Source organism: Diabrotica undecimpunctata, chromosome 1 (genome assembly GCF_040954645.1).
Source record: "Diabrotica undecimpunctata isolate CICGRU chromosome 1, icDiaUnde3, whole genome shotgun sequence".
Lineage (NCBI taxonomy): Eukaryota > Metazoa > Arthropoda > Insecta > Coleoptera > Chrysomelidae > Diabrotica > Diabrotica undecimpunctata.
In genome coordinates, this window is record NC_092803.1 from 20,905,861 (window position 1) to 20,932,242 (window position 26,382).

A 26,382-nucleotide genomic window follows, 5' to 3' on the forward strand; every position below is an offset into this window, starting at 1 on the left:
ATATTCTTCTTTTGTCACAATTGTGTTGATTTTTTAAAATGTTTTCTCTGTCATCTCAAATACTCTGTCGACAGGAAGAAATGAGTGCCCTGTTATAGGAGAGACTATTTCAATTTTTTGTATGCTTGTTGGAGCGCAGCTATCCAGAAACTTGCAGCACATAGTTAAAATATTTATATTCTTATTTTGTCCAGCTCAACCATCAGACACAAAACGAATGGAATCATATCCTGAGAGATCAGCTGATCTTAACTCATTGAATACAATGGAAGCAACCTCGTTGGATGATTTTTTTGCATCGTCTTCCGTCCAGGTATAAATTGAGACAGTACTGGGATTCAAGAAATTATTTGACAATCCTTTAACTACTGAAAGGTTATAACAGTAAAACTGTCGTGAATAGTACTCACTTTGATCAGTTACTTTTGGCAAAACAAAGTTCTTCTGACAATCAAAACTCAAAATAAAACATCCTTGTGGTTTTTCTAGCAGATATTGGAAGAAGGCTTGAGCCTGTTTTTTGTGTACCTTCATTTTCATTTTTAGAAACCTTTTTTCTTCCTCCGTTTTTCCACTTCGATAAGATTTTGTAATTCTAGACAAGTACTACATTCATCCATGCTAGGATAAGAGAATCCAATGTTGAAATCTGAGCAAAATATTTTCCTGGAAAATCCCTGAGTAATCTTCTCAGATTCTTTTTTACCATAATTGAACATTTTCCACATTTTGACGATATTCAGGTCTGATGGTAGGTAGACACGTGGTTAGTGATGTCGTGAATAATGCGATTCAGTAGCTGGAAAACTACAGATGAAATTTTTTACTTCTTTTCTTTCCGGAGCAAATGGAGAGGCACCAGATGTAGCTAAAACAAAGAAAATCGTAACTTGTTACACTTAATAAAATTAAGTACTTTCATTTTTGTGACGTCATAAATTAAACAAAAAAAAAACAAAAACCCCTGTATTTCGGTCATCCGCAGCTAAATCGTACGGCATTAATTAGCCAAATATATGCAGTATACTATAAAATAAAGAGCATTGCCGGATCTGGGGCAATAATATAACTTAATGTCTTATAAACATAAAAATTAAACAGAAATTTCACTACAAAACAGCTTGACTTTGATTTTGTAAAAATAATATAACAGTAAACATTCTTTAAATATTTCATGAAATATGCATTCTTACCTGAATTGTTCGATTCCATCACAATCACTTTAAAAAATAAGCTGAATATCACGATATTTGAAAAGTGTATTACCAGTATTACTGGGCGTAGACCAAGAACTACATTAGTGTAATTGGGCGTAGACCACGGCTCGTAGACTTACTACGGTTGCCTGTTCCGACTGGGGTGGGGATGCTTGAGTTTCTTAAATATCTCAGTTTACCTTATATTTTTGTATTTGAAATTTTGGTGTTGTTTTCTATAAAAACTTAATTTGAATTATCGAAGAAACGTTATTTATTGTAGTTGTACATCGTACCTATTGTCTTCGTATCTTTTTATAAGATAGGTTAAAACTTTAAAATTTCATTGTTGATTTAAAAAAAACTGTTGATGAAATTTTAGAATGCCAGGTACAGGTTGTAGTGTGAAGGAAACATATTAAAAAAATAGTTATGTAATTCGGTAATTCATTCAATAGTTAATCCAGTATTGATGGAAATTCAGTATACGCGACAAATTTTCAGTGTAAAATGGAGATTGAAGTCCTAGATTTACGTAAATCCTGCCTTAACATTGGATAAACGTTAACAACCGGTTCTGATTAATTTTAAGAACCAAACTGCCTACATATCAACAGTTTTCCATAATTAGGAATTATAATCCACTAGACATCTTTATTTCATAACTATCTTTACTATTTTCCACACATCAAAGACATAAAAACGACGATTAACAATGTTACGATTCAAATTACTGTACTCTCGTGACGTAATTTCGGGCTTAATGTTCATTGGTTAGTCGGAAGAGGCAACCGTAGTAAGTCTACGAACCGTGGACGTAGTCAACAAAACGTTATTGCAAGCTGCCTGCCGGGCGCCTGCGTACTCGCATGGTGAACAGTTCTAGAGTTGAGACAGTTAGTTTTTGTTAATTCAAATCATCAAGTATCTCTAGCTAGGACGTTTCTTAAATTTTTAACTTCACTTTTGAAATTTGACTTTTGGCCGGCTAATTATTTAAAATCAACGTATGTGCGTCGTTACCTTACTGGACAAACGGTGTGATTTGTCATCATAGCCTTTTATTTAGATAGATACTTTGTTGAATTTTGAGCATTTATAATATGCAGTTGAATATTCAGGCAACTTTAGAAAAAATAGCTACATATTTTTAGTAAAAGTAATGCATATATATGTGAATATTTTGGTAATGTTGTGTAGCATATACTCCGCTTTCGAATGCTTTCAACATAAAAGCAATCCGTTATGGCTCATCAATTGAACGACAAAAGTTGGACTAAATCAAACTGTTACTCAATTCTACTGAATAAAAGATTCATAGTTTCCAATCATAGGTTTTACAATCTTGATTTGGTGAGATTTAAATTTTTAAAATTATGTTGAAAGAATAATTAAAAAAAAACAATTTTTTAAAGAAATTTATTTTATCAGTAATAGTTACATTTATTTTCAATACTCATTTAAATTTGATTTGATATATTCGAAACTCCGATACTTGAAATTATTTATATGCTTGAATAGACAATTAAATATCTTCCATATATTTATGATGTATTGACACAACCATATTTCTATTAGAAGTTTCATTGATGCGGTTATCGTGTTAACGATGCCATTAGGTGCCATACAGCCTTTAAAACGCATCAAAATTTAATCGACCTATCTGGGGAATGCTTCTTATAAAATCAAAATGTGCAAATGCTGTAAAATCTACATTATGCTTTTCAGATATATAAATTATTTTTGCAATACTTTCTTTATAGTACCGTTTTTTATATAGTTTTTTAATGTCATTTATTATCTTGTATACATATTGTGATGTTCCTGGAGAAGGTATTATATAAAATAAAACCAGTTGAGGATTCTTCTTGAAAAAGTCTTTGTATATGACATGAGTTCGTTCATTTGTGTCTTGAATTTGCGATATGACAACTAGCCGTAATAATTTCTTTGTAGGGATCTTACAAAGCTCAATCATAAGTCGTTCTATATTAATGGATGGAACATTTAACCTAAAAAATATAAAATTGAATATGTAGTAAGGTATTAAACAATTTCCTTACAATTACAAAACCTTAATTATAAACAAAAAAATCCTACAAAAATATAAATAATTTGCAACAATGTTAATTTTAATTCGTAAATATACTAATAACCTTAGGTGAACTATGTACCTCGCGAACTTTAACGGAAATACTGACGTTGTTATAACGAACAGATTGTTTTGATATCTATAGTCCTTTTCCATCATATTGATAGCACATTATGTATGCAAATCCTCAACAGGTCAAAAAACCATAGGCGTCACCCTATACTTGTTTTGAAATAAATTTAAAAAATTAATATTTTAAGATGCCGTCAACAATTCATTATCTTGTAAAAAATCTTCTGTAAAATAAGTGTCCACTAATCTCACTATACCTTTTTTGTGCGTAAAAAAACGTCGGTATATATGCCACACGATTATTGTTAATTATACACGGGTGATTAACGAGAGAATTCAATGTTTCACGAAATAAATTAATGTAAACAGTAATTTAAAGGTGATTATTGTTTTCTATACAAGTTATCGCCTGACACAAAAAGAATACCTTCTTTGAACGATTACCTGGAATTACTGATAAGGCTTCACTAATGATAGTTTAAGTAGTTTTTATGCCACATTACAGCTTATGCCAATAATATAAATTAGAAATTGTTTGCATCTTCCATTTAGTTTGTAGATGTACATTGTTCATGTCTTACCTACCTACGTTTTTGGTGTCGATATTTTGTTATTTGCATTTAAAAATGACGTCGACAACAGGTTTTATCCCGGTTAAGTGTAGTTTTAAAGGTGCCTTCAGTCTAAGAGAGAAAAATATAAATTTAAATGTACACGATGCACTTGTACATCAACGCCCTTTAAGTAATGTTCGTGAAATCGTTAACATGTGTTCAAATATGACAGGGGTTGGAGAAGCAACAATTTATAGATTCCTAAAAGAAAGAAAAGGAGGAACTGTTTCATCTCCCAAGAAGAGTGGAGGGAGTAAACCCTTGGAAATTGAAAAAATACATAAAAACAGCGTCCACTCATTTTTTTTAACAAAGAATTTCCAACATTGGACAAAATCAAAACATTAATTAAAGAAAACGAAGAGTTACCAATCATAAGCAACAAGAAATTATGGGGACTATTGAGAGAGATGGGATTTCGTTGGCAAAAGAATAGAAGAAAATCCGTTTTAATTGAAAAAGATTACATGGTTTGTTGGAGACGAGATTATCTAAGAACTATTAAAAAGTACCGAGAAGAAGGGAAAACAATTTTTTTTTTTGGACGAGACTTGGCTAAATGAAGGTCATACTGTACCATATCTATGGGTTGATACAAATGTGAAAAGTTCCCGTCAGGCATTCATCGAAGGTGTATGGAATAAACAATATTCCCGTTGGAAAAGGACGCAGACTCATAATAACCCATATTGGAAACGAATACGGTTTTGTCAATGGTGGATTATTAAGTTTTGCCTCAAAATTAACCAAAGATTACCACGAGGAAATGACTGCTGACGTTTTTGAAGAATATTTTGAGCAAATGTTGGATTTAATTGTAAAAAATTCTGTCATAGTCATGGATAATGCTAGTTACCATTCAAGACTAGCAGAAAAATTGCCAACAACGGCATGGAAAAAAGGAGAGATAATCGAATGGTTGGATAAACACGCAATTGAGTACAAGGAGAATTCGACAAAAAAGGAATTATTACCTATTGTAAGGCAACATAAAGCAACTTATAAAAAATATATAATTGATGAAATGGCATTAAACCGTGATGTAATTATTTTACGTTTACCCCCATACCACTGTGATCTGAATCCAATAGAAAATATATGGTCTCAAGTAAAGGGTGAAGTCGGACGCAACAACAAAACTTTTAAATTAGAAGACTTACAACAATTATTAGAACATTCCTTATCAAAAGTAACTCCAGAAAATTGGAAAAATGCTGTTAGTCATGCTCACAAGGAAGAAAATAAAATGTGGAATTTGGATAATATGACTGATGCAATGCTGGAACCGGTAATAATTAACATTGGAGTTGAAGATTCCTTAGATTCTGAAGAAAGCAGTGAATCTGAAATGGAATTTGATTAAAATAATATTCATTTTTTTACAAATCGGCCCCTGTTACGACCACAAATTATTTTATATATAACCAATAAAATAAACATCTTACATTTTTTGCAAATTCATTAGTACCTGTTAATCTCCATCACTCCGACACTGGCAACTTTATTTAGGGATTAGTAACCCTCAAAACTATTGTATTCTATTCTGCTTCAACCTTTATACCTGGTGGTCATACTCAATTTAAAATTGTTTTCCTATATACTTCTGTAAACTTGTTGACAAATATCTATTTTTCATTGAGTCACCCGTATCAACAGTTTAGGGATTTGCATACATAATGTGCTATCAATATGATGGAAATGGACTATACATATAAATGAGAATGTACCTTTATATTTGAGTAAGTTATGATTAACGCTAGCCAAAAGCTTGTTATTGTTTATATTTGTGTCCGTATAAACTATAAATAATAAACAGTCAATAAAATAATATATATATATATATATATATATATATATATATATATATATATATATATATATATATATAAACTAAACCTAAAAGGCACCTCACTTTAGTACCAATATCATTTATTATTACAAAACTTTGTATATCTAAATAAATCTCAGCTTAGATGTAGGTATATAAGACAGTCTATGCTCTGGGAGTGTTGTCAATCTTTGTGTTTGAATTCACAAACACCAGCATGTTATGGAGATTTCAAGTTTTTTGTCTGCCATCAGTCATGCGTATCGTGTGTACAAATTCAAAATCCAGGGTTATGTGTAAATAAGACAAGACGTATCTGTCCATTTTCCACTAACTTGGCACCTTCCAAGATGGCATCTACTTAGACGACATAAACGAAAATAAACTAATAAATTATCTAATTCTGTGCTTTGCGGTAATCGAAATGATCGAAAATATGTACGTAACATGTCTAGACCTCAGGACGATTCTGAAAAATTTCGGAAGATTTATTTTGCAAATTTAGACTAGCGCAAAGGACAGAAAGCAAGCATTATTAAATTCGAACATTGAAATAGAACACGTCTGTTTTAATTGGTATATTTAATTAAAAACTAATTTTAAAAATCCCAAAGAATGAAGTTTAAAATGTTTTCGGACTTATTAGTCCATCTTCAGTTAACCTAAAAGTAAGTAAAACTACTAAATTCATAAAAACGTAGGGTAAAATTTTTGACTATTATTTGAAAAACTTTATTACTTACTTTGTAGTACTGTAGTAAAACCAAACAGTAGTTGTGTTTAAATGGAAGAAACCATACTTGAAAGTATTAAATTGTATGGCAGTAGGCTGATTGCCAACCAGGAACATAAGTCCCTACTTAAACAAGTTTTTATTCATCCAGAAAGTACGGAAGTTGAATGCCAACTAAGCTGAGATGCCGGAAGTGATAACTGACTGTTTAAGGTGACAATAACATTCTGAATAATATTGATAGTACAATTTATTAAAAGTAAACCAGATCAAGGACCCATATGTTGGACATATATTTTATGAATTGACTATAAACTTAAATTGTTACGAATTGAAAACTGACTTTAGAACTGGGGGAATTATAATGTCCTGTATGTAATTATAACTAATAGTGTGTGAATAAAGTAATGTTAGTGGTGAATGAAGTGAAAACGAATTTAATTGAAAATTTGATGGTCAAAAGTTGGGTTGGTTTTCTATGTTAATAATAACTATTTTCTCAATTTTAATAAATAAATCTAAATATATATATATATATATATATATATATATATATATATATATATATATATATATATATATATATATATATATATATATATATATGTCCAACATATGGGTCCTTGACATGGTTTACTTTTAATAAATTGTACTATCAATATTATTCAAAATGTTATTGTCACCTTAAACAGTCAATTATCACTTCCGGCATCTCAGGTTAGTTGGCATTCAACTTCTGTACTTTCTGGATGTATAAAAACTTGTTCAAGTAGGGACTTATGTTCCCGGTTGGCAATCAGCCTACTACCATACAATTTAATACTTTCAAATATGGTTTCTTCCATTGAAACTCAACCACTGTTTGGATTTGAGGTTATTTTGTAAGTACTACAAAGTAAGTAACAAACCACAAGTTTTTCATATAATAGTCAAAAATTTTACCCTACGTTTTTATTAATTTAGTGGTTTTACTTACTTTTAGGTTCACTGAAGATGGACTGATAAGTACGAAAACGGTTTGAAATTGACCATTTTGGATTTTTAAATTTAATTATTTAATTTTTAATTAAATATACCAATTACAACAGAAGTGTTTTACTTCGATGTTCGAGTTTTTTAACTATATGGTATACAGCCAACTACCGGGAATTATCCCTTTTTAAACATTATTAAACCGTTTTCGTTTATCGCCGCCACAGTCCCATTTATTAACAGCTGCCATAGTATATGCTATTACAGTACAGTGATTTCGCGGACGGATTAAAATTGTTGTATATATTTCGGCATATTTACCTCAGATCCCTTAATTGTGTCGCATGTTTTAAACCATTGAATAAGTTAGTCATAAATGGTAAATTTGGCACTCTCATTTCGATGTTCAGACTTTTTAATTGAGTACACTCTTGAAAAAGCTAAAATATAAAATAAATTATTTTGCAAATATGTACAAATAAAGACTAAAAATAAAATAAGCCATTTAGAGTTGGTGCAAAACCTCATGAACCTTGGAAATACTCACATGAACTGCAAAGTTTTACGTTTGAATTTTGCATTAGATAGGATAAGCACGGATTAAGATAGAATTTAATAAAATTATACTCTGTATTTAAAATAGAAGGAGTGAACTCAAAAGACAGATGCACACCCAATAATGTCACCAGATTCATTTTCTTTTTTGGTTAACCATCCAGTAATCAGTATCGGACAACTTCACAGATAAAAAACTTGATTTCATTGAAATTAATGGCACTTAACTTAATTAATGGAAATAAACAGGAGCGTGTCTTTACAAAAAAGGTTGCTTGAAAAAAATTTAATGTGAAATTTTTTTACAAAGTCAGTATTTACTATATCTTTGATTTTACCTCACTTTATTGTCTTACTTGAAAATTTCAAATCTTTGTCTAACTGTTTGATGTACAAATCCATGCACAATTTAATGCTTTAATTAAGACATAGACATTTAATTATATTTTTAATTTTTTTAAATACAAATTCAAATAAATCATAACTAAATTAAAATTACATTGTAGATAAAATTTATTCATCTTGTCAGCATTGCCAATTAAAATTATTAATGGTTCTATTACATGATCCATGATGCTATCTAGTTTACACATTTCTTCTTCTACTTTGAGGATGTAATTAACACAATTTTGCCAATGTGTTCATTCTCAAGAGCTTGTAACAGGAATTTTTTATCTCTTGCATTGTAAATGTGTTTTTTAATGGCCATTCATTTTTCACCTGGACCCAAATTTTCTCAATGAGATTCAACTCATAATGATATGGAGGCAGCCGCAGTACAATGTGACCTTTTGTTTTAGCCATCTCATCAGTTACATATTTATTATGTTTTTATTAAAAAGGAATATTTTTTATTTGTAACCATTCTTGCAATCACTCTTTTTTGATGTTGTTGACATCGGATGCAATAAGAGAGGTTTTTGGTAATTTTTGCAAGATATTCTTCTTCTTCTTCCTATGCCGTCCCCATTAACGGAGGTTGGCGACCACATTTCTAAGAGTTTCTCTGTCTTTTGCAACATGGAATAATTCGTCTACAATCATGTTTGTCCAGTCTCGACCATAGCAAGATATTACTAAACAAATTTTCAAAAACAGATGCATTCATGTCTTCATGGTAATCTCCTGTCTTTCTTCCCTCAAAAACCAAGAGTCCTGCATTAACAAAACCTAACTCTTACCCAATATGTGAAACTATGAGCGTTTTTCATTCCCCGATGGGTTTTCAAACCAGTAGACAACCCATCAATAAATGCCTGTCTACGGTTTTTTATGCCAGTGTCTACCTACACTTTATCTTTGGTGTGACCTTCATTTTTCCATGTTTCGTCAAGGTAATAAATGGGTTTGCCTTCACTTCTGCATTATTTTATAGAAGTTAGGTAATTAAGTCTCCATCTTATATCATCACGTTCGATGAGACTACTTTTTTGACTTGTCTTCAAGTATCTTCAAAACAATAAAATGTACATTTAAATAAAGCTCTTTATCTTCTAATTGATTGTCTCAGACACAATATGAAGATTTTTTGTGTTGCACGTTTTATTTACTATATATAATAACGAACGACACATATTTGGAAGATCTGGCCGGTTGTCAATTTCACTTCCATTTTTATTTAAAGTGGGCATTTCATTCTTGAAACGGAAACTGTGTACTATCTGTCGTACATATGTTTTAACTTTTTCATCATAGGTTGTAAGTGTAGAAGGTCGACCGCCAGATTGTTTAGGCCATCTTACTGTTCCAGTCTGCTTATATTCCTTAATTGTTCTACAGGGAGTTTCAAAAAAAGGTAGCCCCGTCCCTAGGGTAGGTAAAAAACTGAAAAATAATTGGGGTTTGCTTTTTTTAAAACGCATTTTTTACGATTTTGCCGAAACTACTGGCAACATTGTAATGGACTTTTATACGATAATGTTTTGGAAGCTGATACATCCCATGAATTTGTTTTTATATCTGATTCTCATAGAGGGCGCTAGTTACACGGATCGTACTAAGTATTAGTCAATATAACTTTTTTAAGAGTATAATTATTAATCAAAATTTCAAGCAAACTTAAACATCATTCAATTTTACACGAAAAAGGTACTCTTGGTAAAACTCGATACTGTGTACCGTTTTTGGAATATTTTGATTTGAAAATATATATGTTGCTAGTTATAGGTATAGTTGTTGCTGAGATTCGATATCTACCGAACTGTGGTTTATTTTTGAATAGAAATACAGTAAATGAATCATATAAAAGAAATATTTTTCAAAAAATACCTTTGGATAACTTATTTCTAAAGATACTACGTTCAGCAACCAAGTTAATGGCTTGTTTTCACCATCCTAAATTCCCCTTTTTACCGTACTTTCTGAGATAAACTTTAAAGATAATTTACCTCCCTTGGCTCTGTACGACGTTTTTATTATTACTTTCCCTATAAAACTACTTGATTTTAGATAATAGATAAGGTATTAAATATCAGTTATGTTTCAGAAAAAAAAAAGTTTACAAATATTAAAATAAACATTTAAAACATGATTTAACTTACATTTTTGGTATCTAAATATAAAGTCTTACAAACGACTTTTTTGTATAAAGACTTAATAGAAAAAAACGGATGTGGCAGTCCAGTGGGACTGTCGGTGGAAGTTACACTTCTATACACGCATTCGCCGTTACAAATTTATTTGGGAGTCAATCTGCACAATCATTACATATGTAATTCTATAGGTAAGCCATAGCAAAAAGAGAAACAGAATTAATAACAACTTACTAACAATGAAGGATTGAATCAATATTTTGATGAAAATGTAAATTTTTATTTTCATATATGTATGAAAGGAGTTGAATGCAAAAATTTTTTTACACATACAAATTAAACTGCAATATTTAAGTATTTAAAAATGACAATAATATACATAAAAAAATACACTACAATACAGTGCAACATAATTCCATATAATAATACAATACAAATTAAAATGCAATATCCATAAGTATTTAAAAATGACAATGTAATAATATTAATAAAAAAGTCCTCCCCGACTGGGAATCGAACCCCGGTCTCCCGCGTGACAGGCGGGGATACTGACTACTATACTACCGAGGACATGACACAAACAAATTTCATAATTGACAGTTCTGGATCATACAGTGATTTATTGAGATTATTATTTTGAAAAACCAAAAGACTAATATAATTATGAACATTTAATAAATAATACAAAACATATCACATAAATAATAATATTAATAAATATTTTATTATATGTATAATATATCTTATTATATGTATATTATATGTATATATATATCTTTATATAATATATATATATATATATATATATATATATATATATATATATTAAATTATATATACAAAAGGAACATTTTTATATTCGAGAGAGGAAGAGAGAGAAAATATATCTTCTGCCTCTCTCTTACTCATTATCTTACATATGTAATGATTTCACAGATTCACTCCCATACAAATTTCCAACGTGGAGCGCGCGTATAGAAGTAAAACTTCAAAACAATAAATACTCCACCTATTTTACTAATGCATAAACTAGTTCGACTCTGTCTTGCAGTGAAAACGCACCACAGAAAAATTTATTCATTATTGCCGATTTTCATCGTTTCGTTTGTATACTGAAGTCACCAAACGAGTGAGTCAAGTTCATGAGATTTTGTAAGTAGTCTACGCACCGGTTACGAAGATCCAGCGCAGATCCTTATTTTCGTACCGATTCGACCCGAGCGCCCTGTTTACATAGTTATCCACTCCGTCATTAGCGTAAGTAGAAAAAAATAAGCATGATAAGTGTTAGGTGATAACAGAACAATCACGTGAAATAATTTTTGACGTAAATCACTATTATTTTATTGCGTTGTTTAAAACACTTTTATGAAGGAGTAAAAACATCATTCGCCAAGGTCAATACATGGTATACAGCCAGCTACAGGAACTTAGTTTCCTTGTGGATTTTAATTTTTTGTAAAATAAACATTTTGTTTATTTTTTTAACTAACCCTTTTTTGAGTTTCATTTGGAAAGATATGTTTTTCATTTTTAATAATTATTTCGATAGTTAGAACTAACTGTTGTAATCGTTATAATTAGGCACCTCAAGTGGCGCCCTATATTAAATTACTAGAGGTGTTTCCTGTTTCCTTTTGTTTTGTTTGTCCCAAGAGATTCATGACCCTTTGTTTCATTTTTCTGTAGTTGCCCCAATCCAACCCCCTTGTCATTCAACTTATCCACGACCCCAGCTCTCCAATTAACCCCTGAGTGTCGTCCGCACAGTATCGTTTATTTTGCTTGCCTTATCTCCACCCCCAGTAGTTTCTGTCCCCAATTTTCTACCCCATATAATCTTACCCTATGGTAGGCAAAAAAATTTATCGTTACACTTTATCTGTTAGATCCCGTGTTGCTAGCAACAGGCAACCCTAATTTGCGACCATATATTAAAAAAACATTAAATGAACGAAATTTTGGTTAAAAAATTAATTTGAATTGAAACTATTTGTGACCACCTTTTGACTGACAATCTGTTATTAATGTATTCTTCTATTGTTAAATGTACTTAAAAATGTGAATTTCATTACCTACGTTATGAACGTCGTGATCTTGCAGTGGGATCTTGTACTATGAGGTGCGATCCAATCAATGAGACACCTTTTATTTATAGACTTACATCTATTTGAATGTATTTTATTTATTACAATTTTACTGTGCTGTATTTTAATTTTAAGTTGTTTTAACTTAAACTAAGATTTATGAGCAATGTAGTTCGTACACGAAATAAGATAGCAAATTATAGGTAGAAGTTAAATTAATTTTTTTAATCAGTTTCTTTTACATTTTTTTTAATTTCAAACTAACTTTCAAAAAGTTTTGGCACTAGATTTAAATAAAACCACTTGAAATTACCTTTGGCAAAAATGATCCGCTCAATAACGGTAGCGTGAACATTGACAGCCGCTGCAGGTTTCTGAAGTTCGGTAGATACCCAAAGGCGCTTAGGATGGACGAAGATATTTTTCTGTAAACAAAAAAAACCGATAAAGCTAACTAATACAGAACGTTTATTTTATTTGTTTTATGAATAAATCCGGAACACTATACATAGAAATATGAGGGGTATCTTAAAATTAATTGAATATTAGTAAAGAAGTAATAAGTTCTTTGATTTTAATTTAATATTAAAATTTCAATTTCAATTAGAAATTGAAATTCGATTCGCCAATTAAAGATAAGACGTTCTCACACCTGAGAGACTGAGCTAAACTAGGCCTCACAATTGGCTCCCAAAGAAAGTTGTGAGTTTTATTGTTCTACATTCGCTCCCAACTTTCGGAGGTAGTTATATTGTTACCCATTGGCACCCAACGTGTCTGAGGGAAGTTCAATGGTTACAGTATGAGCATCTCAATAAGCAATTTTTATTACCAATATACTAATCAATGACAATGAGCAATGACAGAACAAATAATGTTGTTAACTATAATGTTGTTATACATAAAATTATAAAACACAATAAAATACCGGAAAAATGGAGAACGAGCGAACTAATTCTACTATTCACAAAAGGAGATAAAACTTTACAAGTGCTAATACATAAGAGGATAAGTTTAGCAGATGAACAACAGGGTTTTCGTAGTGGAAGATCGTGTACAGATGCAATATTCGTTATAAAGCAAATTACTGAGAAATCACTAGGCTAGAATAGACCAGCATTTCTGTGTCTGATTGACCTAAAGAAAGCGTTTGACAAAGTAAGACTCAAAAATGTAATCCATCTTCTGTATAAAAGAGAAGTTCTAATAAATATTATAAAAACTATCGAAAACATATACCAAAACAACAAAATGGCAGTCAGAATAGATGGACAACTTACAGAACCTATAGAAATAGGCAGCGGAATAAGACAACGGGATTTATTGACCCCCATGCTCTTCAATTTGATCATGGATGAAATTATCAAAAGCGTTAACAAAGGAAGAGGATACAGAACGGGAAACAAAGAAATAAAAATACTCTGTTACGCAGACGACGCAATATTGATAGCCCAAGATGAAGATAGTCTGCAAAGACTGGCCCACAGAACATAAGAGCAAAAGAATTTAATATGACAATCTCATCTCAGAAAACTAAAACAACAGTAGTCAGCAAAGAACCAACCAGACGTAAAATAGAAATTGATGGCATCAGTATTGAACAAGTAATGAAAATAAAATACCAGGGAATTACACTGTCTAGCTATGGACCTATAGAAGAATTATGAGGGTTTCCTGGGTAGATAGAGTTACGAACAATGAAGTACTGAGAAGAATAGGTAAAGAGAAGGAAGTTGAACTAACAATTAAAGAAAGAAAGCTACAGTATCTCGGACATGTGATGCGGGGCGAGAAGTATGGCATCCTGCGACTCATAATGCAAGGAAAGATATATGGCAGAAGAAGCATCGGAAGAAGACGAATTTCATGGCTCAAGAACCTGAGAGAATGGTTTGGATGCAGCTCAAAACAACTTTTTAGAGCTACTGCCTCAAACATTAAAATAGCTATGATGATTGCCAACCTCCGTAGCGGAGATGGTACCTGAAGAAGAAGAAGATCTATGGAGACCTGGAGAAAGAAGTGAGGGATCAAATACAAAAAGCAAATAGACGGGCAGGATGACTTAATAACACTATATGGCAAAACAGACACATTAACACTGAGATGAAGTCAAGAATTTATAAAGCCAGTTTAAGACTAATGATGACATATGCCTCAGAAACAAGACCCGACACAGCCACAACGCAAAGGCTACTGGAAACGGCAGAGATGAGAGTACTGAGAAGAATTACAGGAAAAACGCTGAGAGATCGAAAGAGAAGTGAAGACATTACAAGAAAATGTAACGTACAGTGTATAAATGAATGGACACAAAATAGAAAAAAAGAATGGAATAACCACATAAGCAGAATGGAGAAGACCCGTGGCGTCAAAATAGCAAGAGATTAGTCACCAATCGGCAGAAAAAGTATCAGACGACCGCGCAAAAGATGGAGTGACAACCTTCCATAGAGGTATTAATCCGATAATGAACAAGCAGAATTGCCTATAAAGAGGAAGAAGAATATTCTAATCTATAGGAGAGAACAAAGAAAAAAGAAGAGTTCATAAAGGAAGTCTAAGATGAGACAAAATTATTGAAGTGAGAGATCATGGAAAGAAAGATGATGCACTAATATTGTAGCATGTACAAATTCCTTATAACTATCGAATATGTAAGGTATAGAATTTTGTTTCTTTTCTAGAAACCTAGAAAAGAAACAGGAACAACAAGAAAGATTAGAAAAGAGAAGATAACTTTTAAAAATCGAAAAAGCAACAATTTTCTAGAAATCAATTAAAAATATATGCTTTCGTTTGAAACAGGTACAAATAAATATCAAACATACCGTTTTTTACCAGCTGTTATTTCCAGTTCCTCTAGGAATTTCAGATTTTGAGAAATCTGTTCAAAAAAATTATTGTCACTTTCTTCTGAAACACCGATTCGACTCTTCTTAAATGGAACCTCGCAAGAATCTACTTTCGTTTCAGTTGGATTTTTTTTACATTCTAAAACAAAAAATAAGATGTAAATAATTTTAAATTCCAAAATTGGCTGTTTTCATTGATAAGGTTAGTGTCTCTGTGAGATCATAATATGGTTTTCCTCGCATTCATTATAGATCTTCTTCTTCCTTTCTTCTTTCAATATTAGCCTACTAAATTGTTTAAATTATCGCACCATATTTTTCTTGGTCTGCCAATATTTCTTCATTTGGTAACTTATATCATGCTATTCTTACTATCCTATCCTCTGCCATTTTACTAATATGTTCCTTCCACTGTTTCTAGTAGTCGTCTCGTTTTAAATGTCAGGTCTTGTCTCCTCCTCCTCCAGACCGTTTATGTTGATATAGGTCTAATAACTGCTTTATAGTTTCTTGTTTTTGTGTCTTGTCTTAGGTGTTTGTTCTTCCAGATTCTGTCATTAAGAGATCCCGCCGCTTAACTTGCTTTTAAGCTTTGTTGTCGTACTTCTTCTTCAACATATCTGTAACTAGTTATATCTATTCCCAGATATCTAACCCTTGCTTCCTACTTTATTATTTTCCCATCAATTTCGATTTTACATCGTAGTGGGTATTTAGATGTTGTCATACATTTGGTTTTTTCTGCTGATATTATCATATTGTATCTCTTGGCTGTTGTATTGTAGATGTGTGTTAATCTTTGGAGCTCGTCTTCTGTCTCGACGATTAATGCAGCATTGTCTGCATAACATAATATTTGGATTTCTTTGTCCCCCATTCTGTAACCATGACCTTTACGTACTGCTTGTACTATTTCGTCCATTATTATAATAAAGGGAGGTGGGCTTAACGAGTCACCTTGTCTGACTCCGCTTTGTACTGGTATACACTGTGTTAGTTTTCCATTTATCTTTGCCTATATTCGATTATGAAAGTAGATGTTTTCGATGGTTTGTATAATATTGATTGGTATGTTTCTTTTATATAGTGGGTGTAAGACGTCTTTGACGTGGATGCGATCGAAAGCATTTGTCAAGTCTATAAAACATATATATGTTGATCTCTTTCTCTTCTTTATCTCTTTTCTTGAACATTGGTATCATTATGTTGTTTCTCCATGCGTCTGGTATCTGCATTGCAATATTAGTTTTTGTATAAGTTTTGTCATCTCTAGGGTTATACTTTCTCCTCCGTGTTTTAGAAGCTCGTTGGTTATTCCGTCTGGTCCTGGTGACTTCCTATTTTTGAGTGAATTTATCGCTATCTCTACTTCCTGAAAACTGATTTCTATTTCATGTCTTAATTCAGGTAAGTTATTGTGTTGATTATTATTTTCCTTTCCTTTAAACAGTTCCGTAAGGTATCTTTCCCATTCGTTTGCTGGTATGTTATTGTATTCCTTCAATTCTGCCACTTCTTTCCTATGAATCTCCATATTTGTTTTTGCGTACCGTAGAAGTCGCTCTCCATCCTTTTTGTAAACTGTTCCCAGGATTCATTTTTTGTTCTTCTTACCAACTGCTTTGTTTCATTTCGTATTCTTCTATAGGTGTCTCGGGATTCTGGAGTATTTGATGTTTTGTACTTCGTGTAGACCTCTCGTTTCTCTTTAGATTTCTCTTATATTTCTTTTCTGAACCATGGTGTATGGTTGTTGTTTCTTTTGTTCAGTATGACTTTGCGTTTTCCTAGAGCTTCTGTTACTGCTTCGTCAATGTTGTTTTTAATTTTCTCCCAGCTCGCGTTTATATCTTCGATGTCGTCTATTTGTTTCAGCTTTATCTTCTGTGCTAGTCTCCTTTGGTACATTTTTCCTCGGTGATTTAATGTAGAAAATATTTTGGTGTTATTTTCATTCTAATTTTTGCTAGTACTAGTTTGTGTTCACTCCCTGCGTCTGCTGAGTTTAAAGTTCCGAAAGCAATCATAGATTTGTGCCCCCTGGAGTTTTCAAATGTATATTTATACTGGAGCTTAAAAGCACAGCGATTAGCCATGAGTTCTCCATTTGCGTTAACATGGTTTTCATTAAATCTTTGTTTTACTCCTGGAACTATTTCATTTCCGATTCGTGCATTAAAGTCACCCATAAGAATTAAGGGTTCTTCATGAGGTATTTCATCCAGGATGATTTGCAATTGTTCGTAGAATGCCTCTCGTTCCTCCTTGGGTTTGCAGTCCTCGGGGCTATAGATAGATATGACATTTAATTTTTGGTAGTCCATTGTGATGTTCATATGTATTAATATTTCGTTCATTTATTATAGATACGGCCATGTATTACCTTTAGAAAAATTTTCAATAAAAGGCTTAACAAACTGATGTAGTTATGTTATATGAATATTTTTGTGAGACTTCTTTTTTATCGCCTTTTTTAATTTTAAATGGGCTACAGCGACTATGGGATTGTGATCAGACCCGATGTCAGCACCTGGGTAAGTTTTAGCTGATTTAATGCAGTTTGTAAATCGATTTTTTATTGGAATGAAGTTGATTTGGTTTCTAATAATTTTATTCTGCATTTGATTTCTAGTGTAGACTCTTCTCGGTGGTAATTTGAAGTGAGTATTCGATATAATGAAATCATATTCTTGGCAGAACTGGACAAGTCGATCACAATATTCAAACAACGTCCTTTGCCGACTCTGGCGCTAAAATCTCCGAGGACTATGGTATTTTCTGCTGCATTGACAAGATCTACAGCATCATTAAGATCTTTGTAAAATGCTTCTAAATTATCTTCATTACTGGATGATGTTGGGGCATAGACCTGAATTACGTTGGTAATGAAGGGCTTTGAATTAAATTTCACTAGAATTACTCTGCCAGACATGAGAATATAATTTATTACTGATTGATCTAATTGTTTTGTGACTACGATTGCAATTCCATTATAGTGATTAGCGTCGTTATTTCCGGCATAGTCATATTCTGGATATTTTTCTCTTGTCCTTATTTCTTGCAGTGGTCATTTTCATAGTATCAATCCGGTTCCAAGGCTGTACATTGTTTCTTTGCTAACCTTGCCAATCACCATCCACATTTTATCCGGGCTTGGGACCGGCTGTGGTAACCGCAGAGCTACTCAATCCACCCCGCAATTACCCCAGACAGTGTTATTCCAGATTTAGCCATACGGCTCACACTCCCTCTAAGGGGAAAATTCACTCATCCCAGATACCTACGGTATCAAAAGGATTGAGCTCTGGTGGGATTCTTTCCATGTTATCGAGTCCTAGGTGACTTGGTATGTCGGTGTATCTCCCAAAAATTTTCGTTCGTATCTGGACGTCGAAAGTAACACAGCTTTCTGCATAATCTTATATAGATGTTCATTTAGACCCAGCTTTTTTATGTTTTCTAGGAGGCTCTTCGGGATGACTCCAGTGGTAGAAAGAATAATAGGTATCGCCTGGGTACTTTCCATTCTCCATTGTCTCCTGATTTGTATTTCTAGATCTCTGTACTTGGCGATCTTTTCGTTGTATTTAACACGTAAATTATTGGTTATGGGTATCGCCACATCAATAAGTGTTGTTTGCCTAGTAATTTTATTAACTAGTATGAGATCGGGTCTATTATGGGCCACTGGTTGGTCTGTAAGCACAGTGCGGTCGCAGTATAGCTTGTAGTTGTCATTTTCAAGCATTCTATCAGGGACGTATTGATAATAAGGAAGATGGTCGGTTTGGATAAGTCCCAGTTTGTCAGCTAGTTCTTGGTGGATAATCTTTCCTACTGAGTCATGACGTTCTTTATAATCAGTACCGACAAATGCCTGGCAGCCACCGGTAAGATGTTGGATGGTTTCTTGGGCTTGGCATCCATATCGGCATTTGTCATTTTGGACTTGAGGATCTTTAACAATATATTTCAGGTAATTTTTAGTTGGAATAACCTGATCCTAAATGGCAAGTAGGAAACCCACAGTCTCGGGAAACATCTTTCCTGATGTCAACCAATAGTTCGACGCTGTATTGTCGACATATTCTTGGATGATCTCATTAAGATGTAGCCCATGCAGAGGTTTACTCATCCAGGCGCGCATTTTGTCTTGCTTAGTCAGGTGGTTTATGCGCATTTCTTGTTCCCTCAGTTTAAGCGGCGTCGTATCATCTACTGCGCAAATTGCTCGATGTAAAGTAGATGTCTCAGCCCTGTACCTGAAAATAAGTTCTTAAATTGGCAATTTGTTTATTCAATTGCTCACCTATATCCATAAGTCCTCTTCCCCCTTGATACCGCGGTAATGTTGTTCTCACACAGTGTTATTATTATTATTATTATTTTCGTATTACTAAAATAACCTATTTAAAACCTCATTTACTTTACGTTATAGTATACTCACCATCAAAAACATCGGTTGACAGACGCAATCGTCTCAATTCTACACAATTTTCTGAGTTAAGAATCTCCTGGGACTGTTTTTTACACGATTGGTGAGTGGTACAATTTGAATAACAAGGGTGTAAAGTAAGCTCGTGAAACTTAATGTTCTTTATGGATTGAAAAACACAATCGTACTGAAAAACAATCGTATTTGAAAAATAATGAAATCTTCAATATTAGAATTTCAAATGTCATCATCATCAGTTAGTTTGATTTATGAACCCAAATTTTTAGAATAAAATATTTCCAATCATTAAATCTTTACTATTTATTTAACTGGACCAGTGTTGGAGGTCTAGTGTTGAAAATTACAATTTTATATCATACAATAAAATTATTACCAAGTAATATACCAAATCACAAACTATTCTGATTCAGAGTCGTTCCCAAAATTATTTATTACCTAATAAAATAAATAAATATAGACGGTTGCGTTTCGATTCAATTTGAGTCTCTTATCATTCTCTTATAAGTGTTTCAGTGTCTACTCGTCATCAGAGAGACTTGTAAGAAGACTGAACCGGATCAAAACGCATTGGCTAGTATGGCAATTGCAGTGAAAGAATATACCAAAGTATGAAGTGAGTGTCGATAGCAATTGAAGTAGATTGTAAACCCTAGTGTAGCCTTAGTAAACTTAATCAAGCCATTCATTATTATTGTACATATTACCTCTTTCCATTTTCCTCTATTCTACTTGTTTTTATCTCAATCCTTTATCTTCATACTCTTTAAGTCCACTTAAACATTATTATTTCATCTTTGCTTCGGTTTCGGTCTCCTTGTTCGATTTTGAAATAAAACTAATTTGACAATTTATTTCATTTATCTATTCATTTTATTTATTCATATATCTTTCTGTATATCCCGACCGATCTACCTTCAGGATTTTATAAATCTAGTTGGCGTCCATAGTAAAATATTACACGTGCACTCTGGGTAATGCTACTGAACTAATACAAGACACGCCTGACAATCTTCAGATCTCTTGACAAGAATTTAATGGAGTCAGAGAGAATTCAAAAACGACACTACCAAAAAACAGATCTTATGAGATCCAGTTGACAAGAGAACTCTAACCTAGTATACGAATTTACCGATGTAATATAGAAGAGATCAGCAGAACAAAATATCAAATTCTTCACAAATTTTTAAAAGAAAATGATGTTAACCTCGTAATTCAAAAAAGACACACCGCTCAATACACGTACGTACAAGTATAGGAAATATATCCTTATTTTCCACCTCTACCAAGATCAACATCCAAAAGATATCCCTGAAAATCAGCGATATCACAATAGCCAATACCTACAAACTCCCACCATTACCTGGCCTGCCCATCTGCTTAATTCCTACGAACATACAGCCATGTACGTAGGGGATTTTAAGTCATCACGAGATGTAGCGGTACTCTGGCAATGACAAAACTGTCACGTCCCTTTTGAAATGGTCAAAGGAGCATAGTATCTATACCTATTCTATTTCCAACTATAAGCTGGAGGCAGGGCTGGTTCTGGGTTTTGAGCGACCGCGCAAATCAAAATTTGGCGCCCTTTCATACAAGAATATATAAATTTACTGCAAACTAAAAAAAAATGTTAACAAGGGACAAAAAACCCACCATGCACAACCTTCCAATAAGAAATGCAAAAAAACATACACAAAAGCTAAACGTTTTGCAGAACTTTAAAAAATCACATACCAACAAAACAAGGGAGATGACCTTGAAGGAACTGACTGATATTTACCAAGATGAAATGGAAATTAAATTTGTTACTCCTAAAGATCACATTATGAGGAACAACGAAAGATATGGGTTGCTGCAATTAATTCTTCAAGGAAAAGTACAAGGAAAAGTAGAAGGAAAACGAGGACCAGAAAGGCGAAGGATTTCCTGGCTGAAAAATCTACGAACGTGGTTCAACACAACAACGACAAATCTTTTAAGAGCAGCAGTTTGCAAAATACAGATTGCCATGATGGCCGCCAACATCCGAAACGGATAGGCACCTCAAGAAGAAGAACTCCTAAAGAATTCCAAAAGGGGATAAATGAAAATATTAGTCCTAGAAAAGTGCCGAAAAAGAGAAAATTACTTACTTAATAAATGCATCATTCAGACTTAAGTAAGTACCGATTTACTGGAAAGTTGCAGAAGTCATAATGATAGCAAAGCCAGCAAAATTAAATACAGTGTACTCCCTCTATAACGAACACGGTGATTATGAGGTTTCGCTTATAACGAGATACATTAGATGTCCCGTGAAATTTCTATTGAACTATAACCCTCCATAGCGAGGCAAATTTGGTTATAACGAGAGAAAATAACGTGTTTTTTTACGTTTTTGGCCCGACCGTGGCTATAAATAAATACCTTTTTAAACGGCCCCTCAATAAACTTAGCTGCCGCCCGCAATAAACTTCTTTACAATGAATAAATACAACTGTTTCACATCTTTAGAAAATTATGATAGATAGAATGATACTGGACAATTTAAAGGAGTCAAAAATGACAGACTTCTTAAAATTGCAGAAGCAATAGTTTATGTTATACTTAAAAATACGCTTTATACATTATGTAGTTGGAAAAAAATTAAGTACAGATTTTTTGTTTTAACGTATATCATTGACAATAAAAGTAAACAACTCTTTTTTGTTGTGTAATGTATTTCATTGACAAAAAAAGTAAATAACTTTTTTTCAAAAACGCCATTCAAACAATATATTAGCATCTTATATTGCTCCGAATGGCTTCACTATAGGAAGTTAATGGTTTAGAAAACTACATATTCATGTGTATGCACAGTATTATTATATTCTGATATACCGAGATCGGCTTATAACGAGGTAATTAGTCTGCCATTTCAGTTCTCGTTATAGAGGGAGTCTACTATATAATCAAAAAACTATTGCTGAAAATATTAAAATCAATAATAGATGAAAGGAACTTCATACCACTTCATTAGTTTGGTTTCAGGGAAAGTCATTTGAACTTAAATTAAATACAAAGAATGACTAATTTAATAGAAAAAGTACCGAAAAGAAAGAAAGCCGGCTTTCTTGATGCTGCTTAAAACTTTCTCTAGAATATGGCATAAAGTCCTCATTCACAAACTAAAAAGAGTACTACCAAAACAATATTCTCAATGATTAAAATCTTAAATTTTAAACAGGATCTTCAGAGACTAATGATATTCCAGAAATCGAAAAAGATGTGAATTTCGTTGACGATCAAGCTATTTGATCAATTGGAGAAGACCATGAAAAGCTACAAAAATTGAAGATCTCAGTGAATAAAATCAATTATTGGACAAAAAATTGAGAATTAAAATTAATGGTACAAAATCAGTGCAGGAAACTCATCTATAAAAGGGAGCGATATCAGCCTATTAGAATGGATAACATACTGATCCCTGTTGCAGATTTTGTAATATACCTGCGGTTACATTTTAATACGAGACTGCGTTGGAAAGTTGACATTAAAAAGAAGAGAGAAGAACTCGTCACCATCGACGGTATAAATGAACGGTCCTCTGCTCCCAGTATACCAGTAATGCATTGGTTATTCTTCTTAAACTTTTCTCTACAGTTCTCTCACAAATTTTCATTGTGTGTGACTTTATCTTTATCCATCTATAGTTTATTAGGCTACAGAGTATTGGCAAATATTGTAGCATTTTAAAATTCTTTCATATGTATTGAAATCACCCCATCCCGTATATGTTAAAACACCGAAGAATATTATTTTCCATGTATTTCTGTTTCTTATTGTACAAGTTAAAACACCTAAAAAATATAAGTTTGATAATAAACACCGAGTTGAAAATAAACACATTTTTTAAGTTTGTTTATATATCACAGATGCATATTTCCTCGGTATTCTTTGATCTTTAAGCCGCCTAATATTGCGCGTTAAATAAATATTCCCGTTTATATGCTTTGTTTAGACCAAGTTGGGCGAATGAATTTTAAAGATAATTACATGACTGTCGCTGAGGCCACTGTCAGGGGCAGTTGGTTTCAGGTTAGTCCAAATTTTTCGTCAAATTTGTGATATTTTTTTCGTTTTTTGTCTTATGTTGTGGAAAATATGTAGTGAGCAGTTGATAGTGACAGTTTTAAGTGAGGCTGGAAAGATTGATCATTGAGAACGGATGGCGGCGTGTGTAGTTTGAGTGAAGCGGCAAATTGGTTAGAAAAAGTGGTTTATACTCAATGTAATGTGTCAGTTCTGATAAGAGTAATCACTTTTTTTTTATTTGTATGCCGTCTCTCATCTGAGATATTTGTAAAACGGTGAGAAGAGTTTCCAAAGTTTGCGTCCAGTGCCAACTTCAGCCTCAATTTGTTTGTCCTAAGAAGCCGTTTCAGAATATTTTTCGCAGTTTGGAGATGAATTTGTTCGTGTGGCAGAGAGTGTAAGTCCAGTTCCTAACCCCAGAAATTTTAGTAAAATCCAGGTAACTCTTTTGTGTTTGATTTTTAAAGGAAAAATAAACATTTTCTAATAATAATTGCTTCCATAACAGTTTAAGAAATTGTAATAATTAAAATTGTAGACGTTAGGGCATGGCTTAGCTGTCATATTAATTGTTCTCAGTTTTAAAATTTAATATTGACCTCTGACAGCTAGCTTTATTTTTTTTGACATTTGGTAAATACCTCTATGCGTAGTTTCATTTAAAAAGCTATTTTTTCATTTGTAATAATTTATTTCTGCTACAAATTGTCGCCCATTAACAATTGTAAATTTTGTAGTATCTCCAACTTCAAGAGTTTATAAACTGATAGAACATAGTAAGTTTGTTTTTGATATTTTGTAGTTTATTGTTATTATCTATATTTGTAAGTGTTTGTGGTGAGACAACAATAAATGTGTAATTTTTTTCCCTAAACCATTTTGTTTATTTATTTTAAAAAAATTTCTAGCCCTTTTTTGTGTTTTTAGGAAGGAAGAACCTTTTCTTTCATCCAGAAGGAAGATTCTTCAAGGCGGCGTCCATTTTAAATAGCTTTGAGAACCTTCTTGTGTTTTGTTTGTCCAGGAGACTCATGTAAGTACCCCTTGTTTCATTTTTGTAGTTACCCCATTTCAGCCCCCTTGTCATTCACTTATCCACGACCCAGTTCTCCAAATAAATCCTGAGTGGCCGTTCGCACGTTTCGGTTTGTTTTGCTTGCCCTATCTCCACCCCAATAATTTCTGTCCCCAACTTTCAACTCCCTATAGTAATACCCTATGTGGTAGGTAATAATCGTTACAATATATTAAAGAATAACATTACCTTAACTATTGTAGGTCCACTTGGTTTATTGTTACATAATGTCTGAAAAATGATCCAGCAGTCTCCGTTAAGCATTGGAACGGTGGGTTTAAATGACTCTGAAAATTATAATCACAGTTAGGCATGTAAAGCATGAATTATGAAATTTGAAAAAAATACCTATTGAGCGATTGAAAAAATTTGACAGCTATTAATTTTACGTTATTTCAAACCCGTTGAAACCTAGTCTAGATTAAGAGTAATTCTTTATGACAATCTGCAGTGCCGTAAAACTCTAGTCTAACAGTCTAATGGATATTTGTTGACTTCCACAAAGCATTTGACATTTGACATAGTAGAAATAGTAGCTATGTTAAAAGCATTACAGTAAAACCTCCGTTAACCGCAACCTTTTTAACCGAAACATCGTTTAACTAAAACGGCTGACAGTTTCAATAATTTCATCAATAAAAAGTTGCTGGAACAAACTTTTTGATGTGATTTGGATTGACGATCCTGAACAAGAAAATGTTGAAGAAACGACTGAAGAAGTTGAACATTTAATAAAAAATTTGCCAGGATATTACGAAATTAACCAAGACGAGATACGTGAGTGGTTTACAGCCGATGACGCAGAAAGTGAATTCATCGACCAGAACATCATTGATAGGTTTCGTCATTAAGATAACCTGAGTGTATCAGAAGACGAAGATGACGACTCAGTAGGAGATTTTCAATGCCTTAGAGGTAAGAATTTTACACAGAAGGGCGAACTGGTTAGGAACACGACTATATTCTTACTTTTTGTTGTTATTGCATAACGTTGTGTCCTTTTCAGATTTCTTTACGTTTCGTCAAACAATCGAATGAGGCAAATGAAACGATGGAGAGATATAGCTGCAAATCATCGTTGTCAAAGGAAAACACAAAAGAAAATAGAAGATTAAAAGAACACTTTAAACATGTTCATTTTCCTTAATTTTATTGCTTTATTCTGTATTTACATATTAAAGAAAATATAGCGTAATCACCAACTTTGACCAAGAATACTATGTAATTTGATACAAGAAGAAAACAAAAAAAAATATTATTTTT

The 26,382-nt window shown here is 32.6% G+C and overlaps 1 protein-coding gene across 2 annotated transcripts in view; it reads right to left on the reverse strand.

The window, feature by feature from the left end:
* Positions 1-2,608: 2,608 nt before the first annotated feature.
* LOC140446250 (uncharacterized) overlaps positions 2,609-26,382 on the reverse strand; it is a 38,979-nt gene continuing 15,205 nt past the window's right edge. For both annotated transcript variants that reach the window (XM_072538798.1, XM_072538793.1), the window contains exons 5-10: positions 25,309-25,406; positions 19,983-20,157; positions 15,512-15,674; positions 12,994-13,105; positions 7,829-7,947; positions 2,609-3,208 (exon numbers count right to left, since the gene is read on the reverse strand). In XM_072538798.1, the coding sequence (XP_072394899.1) occupies positions 2,830-3,208; positions 7,829-7,947; positions 12,994-13,105; positions 15,512-15,674; positions 19,983-20,157; positions 25,309-25,406 (1,046 nt within the window). In that variant the 3' untranslated portion in view covers positions 2,609-2,829. The remainder of the gene's footprint in view (positions 3,209-7,828; positions 7,948-12,993; positions 13,106-15,511; positions 15,675-19,982; positions 20,158-25,308; positions 25,407-26,382) is intronic.